We start from the raw sequence: 17,903 nt of genomic DNA on the forward strand, positions 1-17,903 counted from the left end.
TCCACCCACTAGCAACACACAAAATGCTGGAGGAACTCAGCAGGCCAGGCAGCATCGGTGAAAAAGAGCAAACAGTCGATGTTTTGGGCCAGACCCTTCATCCAGTAACGCACCACCACGAGATCATTCCTGTCTGTCCCCCTCATGTATAGACACTCCTGTGCCGAGCGTCACTTTATAGACATGCAATCAATCTATATAAGCGATCATAAGTATTTATACTTATTGTGATTTTTATTATTGTGTGTGTGTGTATTTTTGCTGCATCGGATCCGGAGTAACAATTATTTCGTTCATCTGTACTCTTGTCTACTGTAAATGACATCAAACCATCTTGAATCTGCAGGGTTGAGAGAGGCCGGGTGGCGTTAGGACCCGGAGGAGTGTGTGTAGTTTTCTTTCCACTGTTCGCTTTCGGATGTGGGACTGGCTGAGGAACTCGCTCCTCGACAGAGTTGCCGAGTACTGCGGGGAGTCTGGCAGGTCCGAATCTCGCAGACCCGTGTAAGCAGGCGCTGCAGCAGCGGGGAGACACGAATTAGTGGGTTTAATGGTCGTGCCTGGCGGGCTGTTTGAGAGCGCAGACCGCCTGGGTTTAAATGCATCTTAATTGCTGGAGAAAGGATGCAGAGAGAGAGGGAATGTAAAAAATGCGGCGGTTTTCAGCTGGCTAACTCCGGCTAGATGCGAAGTGGAGGAAACTAACGGGACGGGGAAGCCCAGGCACACGGAAACGTCAGGAGAACGAGTCATGTCTCGATGCAAGGAGAGCGGCTGGGACATGCTACAATCCAGTTCTGGACTCGCAGGAACTTTGTGAAGGAGGGAGGAGAGTTTTTGGAAGTTTTTCTTTCTTCGCCCCCCCCATCCCCCCGGTTTTGCCGAGTGTTGGGGGTGGAGATGATGGGGTCGTTCTGAGGAATTCACCATGGTCCGTGTGCTCGCCGCGGCGTTGCTGCTCTCGCTCGCTGGTCGGACGGGCGGCTGCCCGCAGCTGCTCACCAACACTTGCGTGTGTCTGCAGGAGCGGAGCAAGGCGCACGGCGGCCCCCAGCTCCGGAGGAAGGTGGTGTGTAGCAAGCAGGAGTTAGTGGAGGTCCCGGACAGCAACCTCCTCCCCAACAGGACCGTGCATCTGTAAGTGTCTCCCAACCCCGGTTAACGCAAGTACTGAGCCGAGACACCCACATATTAAACACCCCACCGTCACAGCACCCCCACAATGAACCTTTTCTCCCCTCACCGGCCAACAGCCCGTCTCCATCAACTTCCAACCCAGACCCCACCTCCTGCCGACACCATGTCTACATTAACCCCATCACCACCTCCACACCCACCACTGCACCCGCTCTCCAAACCCCATCCTCATTTCTGCATCCATTACCAGCCCCATTCCTCTTAACCCAACCCATCACCACCCACTCCATCCCGTTTCCCCTCACCTGTCACCACAACATCCCCACCGTTGGCAGCTCTGCCACCTTATCACCATGGCCTCTCCATTACTCCCCCGTCACCTCCTCAACCCCCATCTCTCTGTCATCAGCCCTCACCACGTCATTAGTCCAATTCCCCCTCACATTTGACCCCTGGCCACCACCCCACCACTTGGCACTTTACCTTCCTCCCCCCACCCCTGCTTAAATGCCATCATCCTCCCAAACTCCCTAACCCCTTAACTCCTCAATCCTTCCATATTTCCTCACACCCCCGACCTGTTATCATCCCCACTCCATCAGCCCCATCATCTCCCTATCATTAACCTCTTAACCCTCCTGTATTCACTCTCTCAACCCCTCACCCTTCCCCCATCACTGCTTATTGTCACCCCACGCTCCTGTCATTACCTCCCCAAGCCCCCGTCATAAACTTCCCAGCTCTCACTGCCTTCAGCCTGTTCCTACCATCACAACTTCGTACCCACCCCAATGTTCCCCCCCCCATCACTGCCTCGTACCTGTCCTGGATAGCCATAAGACTGTAATGGAGACTATAAGGGGAAACTGAAACCCAGTAAAAATCACAAGTTAATCGTTATCTTAGCTGTTGGTGAATCGTTGGAAACTGTGAGTACGTTTGTGATATTGGTTTGGCAACGGAAATGTGAGCGGGTGGGAGAACAAGAGTGATGTTGGTTTCTGAACGAATATGTGAGCGGACGGGAGAACGTGGGTTATGTTGGTTTCTGACGGGGTACACGAGCAGGCGTAAGGACATGGGTGATATCAGTTGCTTATTTGGGTGCCCATGAGATGGCTCTTTAGAGCAGCTGGTGGTTGAGCCCACTAGGCGATCAGCTATTCTGAACTGGGTGTGGTGCAATGAACCAGAATTGATTAGAGAGCTTAAGGTAAAAGAACCCTTAGGGGCGAGTGATCACAATATGATCAAATTCACCCTGAAGTTTGACAAGGAGAAGCTGAGGTCAAATGTATTAGTATTACAGTGGAGTAAAGAAAATTACAGAGGCATGGGAGAGGACTTGGCCAGAATTGAATGGAAATGAACACTGGCAGGGATGATGGTGGAGCAAAAATGGCTGGGAGCAATTTGGAATGCACAGGATATATACGTCCTAAAGAGGAAGAATTCTAAAGGAAAGATGACACAACTGTGGCTTGCAAGAGAGGTCAAAGTAAACATAACTGCCAAAGAGAAGGCGTATAATAGAGCATAAATTTGAGAGAAGTTAGAGGATTGTGAAGCTTTTAAAAACCAACAGAAGAACAACTGTGTTGCTCCAAAGAACGCTGTGTGAGATCATTCTTACCCTCGGCCGTTAGGCTCTATAATGAGTCAACCTATAGCTGGGAAAGTGATGACCCCTCCTGATAGACTGTTTGAGGTAACTTACTTTTTATTCTTTCTTACTTTTTGTGTATCGGTGCATTTTGTAATGTTACTGTGACACTGTAATTTCCTTTGGGATCAATAAAGCTTATCTATCTATCTATCTAAAAAACGGTTAAGGAAGGAAAGAAGGAATATGAAAGTAAGCTACTCAATATTAAAGAGGATACCAAACATTTCTTTAGATACATGAAGGGTAAAAGAGAGGCAAGAGTGGATATCAGACTGCTAGAAAACAATTCTGGACAGATCGTAATGGGTGACAACAAAGTGACTGATGAACTGAGTAAGTATTTTGTATCAGTCTTCACTGTGGAAGACACTAGCAGTATAGTGGAAGTTCCAGGTGTCAGTGGTCATGAAGTGTGTGAGGTGACCATAACTACAAAGATTAGGTCTGAAGGTAGATAAATCACCTAGACCAGATGGTGTACACCCCAGGGTTCTGAAACAGGTAGCTGAAGGATTGTGGAGGCATTGTGAATGATTTTTCGAGAATTACCAGATTCTGGAATGGTTCCAGAAAGCTGGAAAATTGCAAATGTCACTCCTCTCTTCAAGAAGGGAAAGAGGCAGAAGAAAGGAAATTATAGGCCAGTTAGTCTGACCTCTGGTTGGAAAGCCTTTGGAGTTGATTATTAAGGTGAGGTCTCAGGGTACTTGGCGGCACATGATAAAATAGGCCATAGTCAGCATGGTTTCCTCAAGGGAAAATCTTGCCTGACAAATCTGTTGGAGTTCTTTGAAGAAATAACAAGCAGGATAGACAAAAGAGAATTGGTTGATGTTGTGTAGTTGAATTTTCAGAAGGCCTTTGGCAAGGTGTCACACACAAGGCTACAAGCCCATGGTATTACAGGAAAGATTCTAGCATGGATAAAGCAGTGGCTGATTGGGAGGAGGCAAAGAGTGGAAATAAAGAGAGCCTTTTCTGGTTGGCTGCTGGTGACTAGTGGTGTTCCACAAGGGTCTATGTTTAGGACTGATTCTTTTATATTATACGTCAATGATTTGGATGATGGAATTGATAGCTTTGTTCTAACGTTTGCAGATAATATGAAGATAAGTGGAGGGACTAGTTTTGAGGGAGTACAGAGGTTACAGAAGGGACAAATTAAGAAAATGGGCAAAGAAATGGCAGATGGAATACAGTGTTGGGTAGTGTATGGTCATGCACTTTGGTGGAAGAAATGAAAGGAAATGGGGAGAAAATACAAAAAAATTGAGGCACAAAGGGACTTGGAAGTCCTTGTGCAGGGTTCCCTAAAGGTTAATTTGCGGGTTGCGTCTGTGGTGAGAAAGTCAAATGCAATGTTAGCATTCATTTAAAGAAGCCTAGAATATAAACGCGAGGATGTAATATTGAGACTTTATAAAGCACTAGTGAGGCTTCACTTGGAGTATTGTGTGGAAATTTGGCTCCTTATCTTAGAAAGGATGTGCTGAAACTGGAGAGGGTTCAAAGGGGGTTCACAAAAATGATTCCAGGATTGAATGCTTGTCATATGAAGAACTATGGGTCTGGAATTCAGAAGAATGACTGGTGACTCATTGAAACCTACAGAATGGTGAAAGGCCTTGAAGGAGTGGATGTGAAGAGGATGTCTCTTGTGGTGGGAAAGTCTAAGAACAGAGGGCACAGCCTAAGAATATAGGGGTATCCTTTTAGAATGGAGATAAGGAGAAATATCTTTAGCCAGAGAGTGGTGAATCTGGAATTTCTTGCCACAGGCAGTGTGGAGGCCAAGTCTTTATGTATATTTAAGGCAGAGATTGATAGATTTCTGATTGGTCAGGGGATGAAGGGATACTGGGAGAAGGCAGGAGATTGAGGTTGGGAGGAAAATTGGATCAGTCATGATGAAATGGCAGAACAGACTCAAATGGCCAAATGGCCTAATTCTGCTCCTATGTCTTGCGTTCGTTCTATCAGTTTCTGAATGGATACATGAGCAGGGGAATAAATAGTTGATGTTTTAGGCCAAGACTCTTCATCAGGATGGGGTTGGAGTTTTGATGAAGGGTCTTGGCCAAAAACATTTACTGTTTATTTTCCCCCACAGATGCTGCCTGACCTGCTGAGTTCCTCCAGCATTTTGTGTGTCAGAGCTTATTGTCAGCTGTTCTTGTTTGTGTCGAGTGGGTAGTGATGTCTTGAGAAAGGAATCGAAGATACTAACTTGTGAATTATAGGTGTGACTGGGGTGGAAATGAACAGCAGGCAAGCAGTTTGACCATGGGGTAAGGAGGTGGAAGGGTGATTAACAAGTTTGTTCGTTGTCTGCCGTGTTGTATGACATGAGTGATCATGGTCTTTCCGTAACCTTGACTACCCTTGGCAAATTTTTCTGCAGAAGTGGTTTACCATTGCCTCCTTCTGGGCAGTGTCTTTACCTCAACCATGATCAATACTCTTCAGAGCTAGTCAGTCTGGCGTCAGTGGTTGCATAACCGGGACTTGTGATATGTACCAGCTGCTCTTATGCTTTCACATGACCCTGATTGGCGAGGGGGGGCTAAGCAGGTGCTACACCTTGCCCAAAGGTGACTTGCAAGCTAGTGGAGGCTAGGCACACCTTACACCTCCTTTGGTAGAAACATGCCCCGCCACCCAGGAGAGAGATGATAAAGATTAGCGTTATTTTTCACATGGACATCAAAACGTACAGCAAAATGTGTCATTTGCATCAAATCAAATCAGCAAAAATTTGTGCTGGGCAGCCTGAAAGTCTTGCCATACCACCAGCATTAACATAACATGCCTATAACACAGTAATGCTAACCTATACGACTTTGGAATGCGGGAGGAAGCCAGTGTACCTGGAGGAACCACACAGTTACGGGGCAAACATTCAAACCTCCTGCAGACAGAATTGAACCACGATCCACGCTGTAATGGTGTTAAAGATTGAAAGCACATTTATTATCAAAGAATGTATAAATTATACACTTTGAGATTTGTCTGCTTATAGGCAGCCACAAAGCAAGAAACACAAATAACCCAATTTTTAAAAAGACCAAAACCCTGCGCCCATGTGTAAATTGTCCAATCACCGAGTAGTGCCATGTTCTAGGACCTGGATCCTGGTGTCGTGATACACCTGGGCCACCCCACCCGAAGCTGTTCTTGATCGCACCTAATCGACTCGGTGCTTGGAGTGATCCATCATCGCACCCTGGTTAGGTGGACAGGCATTGAAACTCTTCTGCATCGACTCCTCTCCAAGTCGCTCACTCCATCTCTGGCATTGATACAAAGTCCTTCTGCTTCCCCAGCTTGAACACATTGCACTCGCAATGGCCCAGCATGGCTCATCCCCCAAGCCAGCCTCCTCACTGTCTGTGGTGATAGTTCGCCACAACTTACTTCGTGAGGGATGTTATAAGTAATATTTTTAGTCAAATCTCTTGCCTTATGATTTACCGATAAGCTGTCTGTCTTCAGTAGCGCCATCTTAAACAGGACCAGGGGTTCCCAATCTTTTTTTTATGCCATGGATCCCTACCATTAACAGGGGTCCGTGGAGCCCAGGTTGGGACCCCCTGTATTAGACTAAGGACTACACTACCAAGCCGCCCACAGGGCTGGAGTGTGGGGTATGATGGGTTGGAGGAGGATGGTGGAGTTGGTGTGGTTGAGTGTGGAGGAATTGGTCTTTGAGTATTATAGCCCAGAAACAGCCCATTCGGCCCATCCTGTCTGTGCTGACCAAGGTTCCCATCTAAGCCATGAAATGTACTGCCTTTGAGGCAGCAGTACATTGCAATGCATAATAGAAAAAAACACGCGAATTACAGTAGGTATATATAAGTAGTGCAAAAATAGGAAGTAAAAAAGTGATGAGGTAGTGTTCATGGGTTCAACGTCCATTCAGGAATCGGATGCAGAGAGGAAAAAGCTGCTCCAGAATCGCTGAGTGTGTGTCTTCAGGCTCCTGTACCTCCTGCCTGACCTTGCATCACATTTTGAAGGTCTCTTAGATGGTGGGGTGGCTAGTGCCCATGATGGGGACGAAAGAAGGTGGGAGGGGTCCCAGGAGGTGGGGACAGTGACGTACCACCACACCCTTCTGTACCTGCATATTCTGGGATGTGACAAAACCAATGCCCACTGTGGCAGGGTCAATGCACTCCGACAGACAGGATGAGTAACCAGGCAATCGGTATAATTTATCCATCACGTAAGGTGACTGCTTGCTACGCCCCTCCTCCCCCGCCCCCTATTCATCCAAAAGCCAGTGGGTGAAGTTATTAGAGAGATGGATCAGCATGGGCAACGCACTGGGGAAGGCAAGGGTGGAGATGGGGGGTGCTGGGGAGGGTGGAGATGGGGCGGTGGTTATGATTGTTTGTAGTGACTTTTCTGAGGCGAGTAGTGGTAGACAAGGCCTCAGTTTAATATCCAAAACGCATTCTCTAGTTTGAATTGTCCATGATGAATCACATTAGAAAGAGAAAAAGCAGGATGCTTATGAAGAGCGTTTGATAGCTCTGGGCCTGTACTCGCTGGAGCTTAAAAGAATCAGGGGTGGATCGTATATTGAAAGGCCTAGAGAGAGTGGATGTGGGGAGGATGTTTCCAATCTCAGACCAAAGGGAACAGCCTCAGAATAGAAGGACATTCTTTAGCAGAGATGGGAGGGAATTTCTTTAGCCAGAGGGTGGTGACTCTGTGGAATTCATTGCCACAGGCAGCTGTGGAGGCCAAGTTGTTGGGTATACTGAAAGTGGAGGTTAATCGAGTCTTTTTAGTAAGGGTGTCAAAGGTCCCTTCCTGTCTCTCATCTACCTATGCACACGCAAATGCACACACTCTCTTTCAACTCCACAGTCATTTCTACCCTCCATTCCCTTTTCTCTTTTTCGGTCTTGCCAAGCTTTGAAAGAATGACTGATAAACTTTGCTGTCCCCCTCTTGTGAAACCTTTGTAGCCTCTATGAGAGATGCAGAGGGCCGTCACGCATCAGGTGGGACTGCACGGCCACCCTCTGGCTGTGCATTCAGGGTAGGTCATTTAAATATTGTGACGTGGAAATAGAGAAATGCTTTAATTGTCACTGCCAGGACGTCAGTACTGAAACCAACCTTAGAGACACCTCAAGGCTAGTCATAGTCATACTCTATTGATCCCGGGGGAAATTGGTTTTCGTTACAGTTGCACCATAAATAATTAAATAGTAATAAAACCATAAATAGTTAAGTAGTAATATGTAAATTATGCCAGGAAATAAGTCCAGGACCAGCCTACTGGCTCAGGGTGTCTGACCCTCCAAGGGAGGAGTTGTAAAGTTTGATGGCCACAGGGAGGAATGACTTCCCATGACGCTCTGTGCTGCATCTCGGTGGAATGAGTCTCTGGCTGAATGTACTCCTGTGCCCACCCAATACATTATGTAGTGGATGGGAGACGTTGTCCAAGATGGCATGCAACTTGGACAGCATCCTCTTTTCAGACACCACCGTCAGAGAGTCCAGTTCCAACCCCACAACATCACTGGCCTTACGTATGAGTTTGTTGATTCTGTTGGTGTCTGCTACCCTCAGCCTGCTGCCCCAGCACACAACAGCAAACATGATAGCACTGGCCACCACAGACTCGTAGAACATCCTCAGCATTGTCCGGCAGATATTAAAGGACCTCAGTCTCCTCAGAAAAGAGAGACGGCTCTGACCCTTCTTCTAGACAGCCTCAGTGTTCTTTGACCAGTCCAGTTTATTGTCAATAAAGGCTTTAGTAAAACTCAGAGATCTGGAATATTTTCTGAAGTGAGGGAGTGGGATAGTTTTGGAAGATAGAAACTTCCTTGTTGCTGGTGAATTTAAGGGGAGCTTTGAGAGAGGTGATCCAAGTGCAAATGAAATTGGTAAGGGGTAATGGTAAGGAGGGTAGTTTTGTAATGTCAGATAGATTCAAGATTGTTTGTGGTTATTCTTCAGTAACGAGTGTAAAACTGTTTAACCGAGCAGTTAGTGTGGCACTATTACAGCTTGGGACATTCTGGAACTCAGTTCCGGCGCTGTCTGTAAGGGGTTTGAAGGTTCTCCCTGTGAACCGCATGGGCTTCCTCCCACAGTCCATAGATGTACCAGTTGGTAGGTTATTTGGTCCAGTGATTAGGCTGGAGTTAAATTGGCGGGCTGCTGGGCAGCACGACTTGTTCGGCCAGCAGGACCTGTTCCGCCTGTGTGACCACATAAAAACATCAAAGGCAAAAGAAATGAATGTTACTCCAGATCCAATATAAATGCAATAAAGGAGTAACTGTTATATACACAGACAGATTGTTATGTAGATAAAGCAATGTGATGGTGGGGGGCTGGGTGGAGAGGTGGGTTAGTGCATGGAGTGTTGATCAGCCTGACAGTTTCGGGGGGAGTGCCTGTTTCTGGGTTTCGTTGTCCTGCTGTGGACGGGAGTGGGACAAGCTCCCATGTGAGTGTGGGTGCCACGGTACTGTAGCAGTTAGTGCGATACTGGTACAGCTCAGAGTGTCACACTTCAGAGTTCAAACCCAGCTCTGTACGTGGAATGTGTGGAGTTTCCCCGGGTCCTTTGGTTTCCTCCCACAGTCCAAACACTTACCAGATAGGTTAATTCATCATTGTAAATTGTCCCATGATCAGGCTCGGGTTAATCAGTGTCAGGGAGGGTTTTCGGGACGTCACAGCTTGAAGGGCCGACAGCGTGCTGTATAAATATGTAGGATGAGCAGCATGGGTGGGATCCTTCAGTGTACTGCAGGGCTTTCTCTTGCACCGTTCTGTGTATACATGTCCGTGAAGTCTGCTGAGCTGGTGCCAGTGTGGGTTGAGCAGTTTTCACTCTTCGTCGTAGTGATAACAGGGAGGTATATAGGCGGAAGGAAGATGTTTTCCAGATCGAGTTGGTGAGATCTGGGAGCAGATTTGAGGAGCTCTCACGGGGGAGTTTGATGATGGTTTAGGGTGAGAAAACTCGGAGGCATCTAGGACAGAATGTGGGAATGATGAACAGTTTTAAGGATCTGGTCCAGCAGCACGGGCTGGGAATCCTCTGCAATGCCGCGTGATTCTGAGAAGGCAAACAGCCAGTGTCAGCCATGTACGGATGTTGGGTGTGTGTAAAGGGAAGAATTAGTTTGCGGTTTCAGTGTAGACTCTGTAAAAAAGTCCCCTGAGTATGTCTGATTGAAGAGATGTGTCAGTTCCTGGTGGGCTCACTGACTACTGGTGTCTGGTATTTTTGCAGTTGTTGGAGGTGGGGTTCAGGATGGTGGGGAATACTCCCACTCTGAGTCAGCCACTTATGGTTCCACCATTGACTGGCAAACAGGTCTCGACTTCTCCAGTGTATTAGTGTCATGGGTCAGTACTGAGGGAGGGTCACACTGTGGGAGGGGTGACAATAGACAATAGCTGCAGGAGTAGGCCATTCGGCCCTTCGATCTGGCACCATCATTCACTGTGATCATGGCTGATCATCCACAATCAGTACCCTGTTCCTGCCTTCTCCCCATATCCCTTGATTCCGCTATCTTTAAGAGCTCTATCTAACTCTTTCTTGAAAGAATCCAGGGAATTGGCCTCCACTGCCTTCTGAGGCAGAGCATTCCACAGATCCACAACCCTCTGTGTGAAAAAAGTTTTTCCTCAACTCCATTCTAAATGGTCTACCCCTTATTCTTAAACTGTGGCCTCTGGTTCTGGACTTCCCCAACATCAAGAACAGCTGCACTCCCTCCATAGCAAGAATGTCCTTCCTCAAATTTGGAGACCAAAACTGCACACAATACTCCAGGTGGGGTCTCACCAGGGCCCTGTACAGCTGCAGAAGGACCTCTTTGCTCCTATACTCAACTCCCCTTGTTATGAAGGCCAGCATGCCATTAGCTTTCTTCACTGCCTACTGTACCTGCATGCTTACTTTCAGTAACTGATGAGCAAGGACACCCAGATCTCGTTGTTCTTCCCCTTTTCCTAACTTGACATCATTCAGATAGTAATCTGCCTTCCTGTTCTTACCACCAAAGTGGATAACCTCACATTTATCCACATTAAACTGCATCTGCCATGCATCTGCCCACACACCCAACCTGTCCAAGTCACCCTGCACTCTCATAACATCCTCCTCACATTTCACACTGCCACCCAGCTTTGTGTCATCTGCAAATTTACTAATGTTACTTTTAATCCCTTCATCTAAATCACTAATGTGTATTGTAAATTGCTGCGGTCCCAGCACCTGTTGGTGGTACTGAGGGAGAGTCACACTGTGAAAGGGGTGGTACTGAGGGAGGGTCACACTGTGGGAGGGGTGGTACTGAGGGAGAATCACACTGTGGGAGGGATGGTACTGAGGGAGGGTCACACTGTGGGAGGGGCGGTACTGAGGGAGGGTCACACTGTGGGAGGGATGGTACTGAGGGAGGGTCACACTGTGGGAGGGGTGGTACCGAGGGAGAATCACTGTGCGAGGGGCGGTACTGAGGGAAGGTCACACTGTGGGAGGGGTGGTACTGAGGGAGAGTCACACTGTGGGAGGGGTGGTACTGAGGGAGGGTCACTCTGGGAGGGGTGGTACTGAGGGAAGGTCACACTGGGAGGGGTGGTACTGAAGGAGGGTCACACTGTGGGAGGGGTGGTACTGAGGGAGGGTCACACTATGGGAGGGGTGGTACTGAGGGAGGGTCACACTGTGGGGGGTGGTACCGAGGGAGGGTCACACTGTGGAAGGGGTGGGACTGAGGGAGAGTCACACTGTGGGAGGGGTGGTACTGAGGGAGGGTCACACTGTGGGAGGGGTGGTACTGAGGGAGGGTCACACTGTGGGAGGGGTGGTACTGAGGGAGGGTCACACTGTGGGAGGGGTGGTACTGAGGGAGAATCACACTGTGGGAGGGATGGTACTGAGGGAGGGTCACACTGTGGGAGGGGTGGTACTGAGGGAGGGTCACACTGTGGGAGGGGTGGTACTGAGGGAGGGTCACACTGTGGGAGGGGCGGTACTGAGGGAGAATCACACTGTGGGAGGGGCGGTACTGAGGGAAGGTCACACTGTGGGAGGGGCGGTACTGAGGGAGAGTCACACTCTGGGAGGGGTGGTACTGAGGGAAGGTCACACTGGGAGGGGTGGTACTGAAGGAGGGTCACACTGGGAGGGGTGGTACTGAGGGAGGGTCACACTGTGGGAGGGGTGGTACTGAGGGAGGGTCACACTGTGGGGGGTGGTACCGAGGGAGGGTCACACTGTGGAAGGGGTGGGACTGAGGGAGGGTCACACTGTGGGAGGGGTGGTACCGAGGGAGGGTCACACTGAGGGAGGGGTGGTACCGAGGGAGGGTCACACTGTGGGAGGGTGGTACCGAGAGAGAGTCACACTGTGGGAGGTGTGGTACTGAGGGAGGGTCACACTGTGGGAGGGTGGTACTGAGAGAGGGTCACACTGTGGGAGGGGTGGTACCGAGGGAGGGTCACACTGAGGGAGGGGTGGTACCGAGGGAGGGTCACACTGTGGGGGGGTGGTACCGAGAGAGGGTCACACTGTGGGAGGGGTGGTACCGAGGGAGGGTCACACTGTGGGAGGGGTGGTACCGAGGGAGGGTCACACTGTGGGAGGGGTGGTACCGAGGGAGGGTCACACTGTGGGAGGGGTGGTACCGAGGGAGGGTCACACTGAGGGAGGGGTGGTACCGAGGGAGGGTCACACTGTGGGAGGGTGGTACCGAGGGAGGGTCACACTGTGGGAGGTGTGGTACCGAGGGAGAGTCACACTGTGGGAGGGGTGGTACCGAGGGAGGGTCACACTGTGGGAGGGGTGGTACCGAGGGAGGGTCACACTGTGGGAGGTGTGGTACCGAGGGAGGGTCACACTGTGGGAGGGGTGGTACCGAGGGAGGGTCACACTGAGGGAGGGGTGGTACTGAGCGAGGGTCACACTGTGGGAGGTGTGGTACTGAGGGAGGGTCACACTGAGGGAGGGGTGGTACTGAGGGAGGGTCACACTGTGGGAGGGGTGGTACTGAGGGAGAGTCACACTGTGGGAGGGGTGGTACTGAGGGAGAGTCACACTGTGGGAGGGGTGGTACTGAGGGAGGGACACACTGTGGGAGGGGTGGTACTGAGGGAGGGACACACTGTGGGAGGGGTGGTACTGAGGGTGATGCACTGTGGGAGGGGTGGTACTGAGGGTGATGCACTGTGGGAGGGGTGGTACTGAGGGAGGGTCACACTGTGGGAGGTGTGGTACTGAGGGAGGGTCACACTGAGGGAGGGGTGGTACTGAGGGAGGGTCACACTGTGGGAGGGTGGTACTGAGAGAGAGTCACACTGTGGGAGGTGTGGTACTGAGGGAGGGTCACACTGAGGGAGGGTGGTACTGAGGGAGGGTCACACTGTGGGAGGGGTGGTACCGAGGGAGGGTCACACTGAGGGAGGGGTGGTACTGAGGGAGGGTCACACTGAGGGAGGGGTGGTACTGAGGGAGGGTCACACTGTGGGAGGGTGGTACTGAGAGAGAATCACACTGTGGGAGCTCTCTCTCCTATGGTTGAACATTTGCTGGAAAATTTGCCAAAGAACAGTTTTGGGGACCATGAGAAGACTTTGGGAGTGTGGAATATCACCTTAGCAGCAGACTGAAATAGTTTCCTTGCCTGTTTGGTGACGTTTTCGACCTGTGTCTTTTCAACACTCTGCTGTGGTTGTGGCTGGCAGGTTGCCAAAGTTCAAGCCTGACTTTGCTGGGAACGGGGATGGATTTATCCCGTTTGTAACAGCGGAAAACCCCTCCCGTTCAGAGTGACTAGCCCAGGGCTACTGGGTGAAGAGGACTTTGCACTTTGGAGCGGCTTGAGGAACAGCGGACCGGCCGGGGAAAGCTTTCATTGCTCGCGGCTGCTGCTGGGGTTTTTAACACCGCATGGCCTTCCCTGCCTATCCACTCCTTTTTCCCCTCCTGTCCCATCCCATCTCGTCTCTGAACGGTTTCTTTTTGACTGTTTGCTGGTAGTCTGCTGGGTGTTGACTGTGTTTTATATCCCCCAGCGGCAGTGTTGAACTCTTCCATTCAAACTGCATCATGGTGGGGTACAGCTCTAAGATGTTTGGGCTGAAGTTGTATGCAGAGGCTACTGGGTCAGGGGTCGCAGCTGATGGAGAGGAGCACCCGTTCAGATTACTGTCTCTAAAGAACGCTGTACAGTGTACTGTGCCTGCTTCAGTCGGTTGGAATGCTATCATAAAGGCCATGGCAGAGGCCACGAGGGCATTTTTGCGATAGCGGTTTTAAAGGGGAAACTATTTTCTATTTGAAGTCACCACGGGGTATCTTTTTTGGCCCTGAGTCAGGGGTTAAGGGTGGGGAGGGTTTTTATGCAGGTGGAGCCAGTGTTGGCCCCCATACAGATGGAAATACTCTCAAACATCCACCCCCATATCCCCGACTAGGCCCTATTCCCCTCTGCACTCCATAGGCGAGGTGCGTTCAAAAATAACCCCCATACGGTACAGGGCACCACCGTGGGGCTATGAGCACCTATTCTCATTTCAGCGCTGTCTGCTTATGCAGCTGGAGTGGGGTGGGGATGCTGAGGGGCATTACTGTACTGTCCCGTGGGCTATGGGTCGCCCAAGGTGCCATGCCTGTAAGGAGTTTCGGCTTATTCGGAAGAATCGCCCGAACCCTTGGGCAGCTGACTCTGCCTCAGAGGCACAAGGTGATACCTCTGGGCCTTCCTCCGCTGACCCCCCTCCTGCTGTCCCTCTTCCCCCTTTACCCCCCCCCCCATGTCACCGGCTGTGGAAGTCATGGTTGGACACGGGGCGAGTGACGGTGAGGGGTGGCTTCAGTTGGCGGGCAGGAAGGCGAAAAAGGAAAAGCACCTAAAGGCTGTTGCCGTCGAATCAAACTCGGAGGGTCTCGTGGCTCCTCGAATCCAGCAAGAGCCTGGGGACCTCGGCGGAGGAACGGAGGTAGTGCCGGAGGCTGAGGACGCCTCTGTAATGGAGGTCAGTGGGCCTCAGCATACCTGCGGCCAGAAACGGCAGAGGGAGGTGTCCCCTGAGACTGGGGGTCAGGAAGAGGGTTTACCCTCAGTAAAGACCATATGTGTGGAGTATACTCCCCCAGAGCTGGAGGATACCCCTGTCATACAGGGGCCCTCTGCTGGGGAGACATCTTCTGAACATGCATCCTCCGGGCTGGTGAATGGTGCCACTGTAGAGAGGCCGTGTGGGGAGGCAGTCTTGCCTTCAGTTGAGACCGCGCACTCAGAGCGCGTATTCCCTGGGGAGGGGGAAAGCCAGAGGGTACAGGATCACCAGTGAGATTGGCTTCCCAGATTGTTGCCTCAATTGAGGCCAAGTGGCCTGCTGAGAAAGGTTTAGTCCTTGAGGAATCTGCTGCCCGCACGGGTGGGGTCCACGTACTCGCATTTCAACAACCGGCTGCCAGAGGACGGGCAGTTTCGGGATTCGTTCCAGTAGAGCTGTAAGTCCTGGCAGGAGGAGTGGGGGAGTTTCCCCTCCCTGCGGCTCTGGTGGGGTGTGGGCAAGGCTGCCACTTGGTTGAGCCACACGGCAGATGTCCGGGATCGATCGATCTGATTGACTTGGAGTCCCGGCTGGGGCTGACTAATGGGGACCAGCCCCTCTGGGTTGAAACCAGAGGAAGGAGGAGGCACTGAGGCACCTGCAGCTTGAGGGGTCCCGAGGCGATTACATGAGGTCTCAGGTCCAGATGCTGCAGGATCTGGACCACACCTCGCCCTTCTCCTACTCTCTCGAGAGGGGGAGCGTTGTCCACAGGCAGCTCGTGGAGTTTCTGACAGACCATGGCTTCTCCGTCATGGATCCAGCGAGAATTGTTGCGGAAGCCCGTTCCTTTTACAAGGCTCTCTTCTCTCTGGACCCGTGCAGTGAGGATGCACACAGGGCTCTGTGGGGGGACTTGCCGAGGGTCAGCACTGGGGGTGCAGATCGACTTGATGCATCACTATCTTTGGTGGAGCTGACCAGTGCCCTCAACCAGCTGCAGAGAGGCAAGTCCCCAGGAGCAGATGGGCTGACTGTTGAATTTCTCTGAGCTTTCTGGGACAGCCTAGGGGCTGATTATGCAGGGGTACTAGGGGGGAGCATGGCAATGGGTGAGATGCCCCTCTCTTGACGCAGAGTATTTGTAGCCCTGCTGCCCCAGAAGGGGGATCTCCATTGCCTGTGGAATTGGCGCTTAATATCGCTCCTCAGTGCGGAGTACAAGGTCTTTGCCTGGACAATGTCCAATCGTCTGGGCTCCATGCTGGTTCAAATCATCCACCCTGACCAGTCCTACGCAGTCCCAGGGCAGTCGATCCAGGACAATATCCACCTTGTCTTGGATTTGATTTACCTGTGCCAGGAGGCTGGTCTGTCAGTCGCCATTCTCTTCATTGACCAGGAGAAGACGTTTGACAGGGTGGGCCGTGGGTACCTTTATGGGATTCTGCAAGTGTTCAGGCTCAGGCCACATTCAACTGCTTTAGAGTGCCTTGTTAAGGTAAATGGGTCCTTGACAGCACCCTTGTGCTTTGGGAGTGGGGTGCATCAGGGGTTCCCCATGTCGGGACAGTTGTACTTGGTTTGCGTGGAGCCATTCCTGTGCCTTCCCCGTGAACCAGACGGAGGTCGTCCTGTTAGCTTACACCTATGACATCCTCCTTATGGTCACCGACCCGGTTGACTTGCAGAGGATGTGAGACTGCCAGCTGGTCTGCTCAGCTGTGTCCTCTGTGAGGGTCACCTGGGAGAAGAGTGCGGGCCTCTTGGTGGGTCAGTGGCAGGTGGACTCCCTACCGGAGGGATTGATTCCCTTTGCGTGGAGCGCCATTCACCTCCTCTACTTGTGGGTCTACGTGAGCTCGACGGAGGAGCCCTGGCCAGCGAACTTGTGGAATTTAGAGACAGATCTCTGCCTGACTGGGACACTGTTCAGGCCTCCTTCATGCGATCTTATACCGGGGAAGGGCATTAGTTATAAATTAGTTGGTTGCCACAATGATATGGTACCTGCTGATTACTTTTGTTCCGTCCACTACTTGTCTCCAGGGCCCAGAAGAGGCCAGTGGACTTTGGAGGCAATAGGAGGCATTGGGTCTCTGCTGTGGTCCTGAGTCTTCCGATCGTGGTGGGCAGTCTGTCATTGGTGTGTGTGCACACCAAGCTGGCAGCTCTCCACCTCAGCACCCTGCAGAAATACCTGTGCAGTTCCCACCCTCCCAGATGGCATGTGCTGGTGATGGACTTTCTCTGCTGGGGCACTGCCTGCGGGAGGGCATGTGGCTCCTAGTGGACAGCGCCAACCGTGCTGCTCTGAGGGATTCGTCTCGGTTTTACCAAGACCTGTGGAAGGTATGGGATCTAGTCCCATCCAGACAGGGTGCTCCCGCGTGGGTGGGGTTGGCCCCTGGCTGTGAGGGGGTCTGGTCCTGATCCGATTACTGTGGGTGTCGGGGGGTTTGGGGAAGTGGAGGGGTTTTGACTGCACTACCATCTAATGGATCGGAAGTACTCGTCGGACCCAGGCCTTGGGATACCACGCGGGAGACGGTCCCACAAAACGTGAGCTGTCTCACAGACATTCCCATTGTACCCTTCCACAATGCTCGAAAGCGATCCTTGTACGAGCTGGAATTGCACAACTCTCACTTCCCTGCCTTCGCCTACCGACCAGACTCACCTTGGCCATCTGTTTTACCATCTGGCAGCAGAGGAGGTCCCCAGTGGAAGTCTCTTTATGCAGGGGTCCTTCCCCCGTACATTGGGGACCTGGGGTGGAAGGCGTTGCATCGGGCAGTACTGCGCAGCAGGTTCACTGCCACTCCATCCACCTGTCCATTCTGTGGCTGGGAGGGGTCAGTGTACCACCGCATATGGAGTGTGAGAGGTTGCAGCCCCTGTTTGAGTATCTGAAGGGGCTGCTGCTCAGGTTCTGCTTACACTTCAGCCCTGTGCTCCTCGTGTATGGGCGCCCAGTTGGGAAAGGGGCGGGATGTGAGGGGGATCTGGTGGGCTTGTTCCTGGGCCTGGCCAAGATGGTCAT

At 51.4% G+C, this 17,903-nt stretch overlaps 1 protein-coding gene across 1 annotated transcript in view; it reads left to right on the plus strand.

Moving 5' to 3' along the window:
- The first annotated feature begins 436 nt into the window (after nt 1-436).
- Nucleotides 437-17,903, plus strand: part of adgra2 (adhesion G protein-coupled receptor A2) — a 204,245-nt gene continuing 186,778 nt past the window's right edge. Inside the window, exon 1 of the mRNA XM_072266811.1 lies at nt 437-1,137. Within this exon, the coding sequence (XP_072122912.1) occupies nt 929-1,137 (209 nt within the window). The 5' untranslated portion in view covers nt 437-928. The remainder of the gene's footprint in view (nt 1,138-17,903) is intronic.

The sequence above is a fragment of the Mobula birostris genome, chromosome 8 (assembly GCF_030028105.1).
Source record: "Mobula birostris isolate sMobBir1 chromosome 8, sMobBir1.hap1, whole genome shotgun sequence".
NCBI lineage: Eukaryota > Metazoa > Chordata > Chondrichthyes > Myliobatiformes > Myliobatidae > Mobula > Mobula birostris.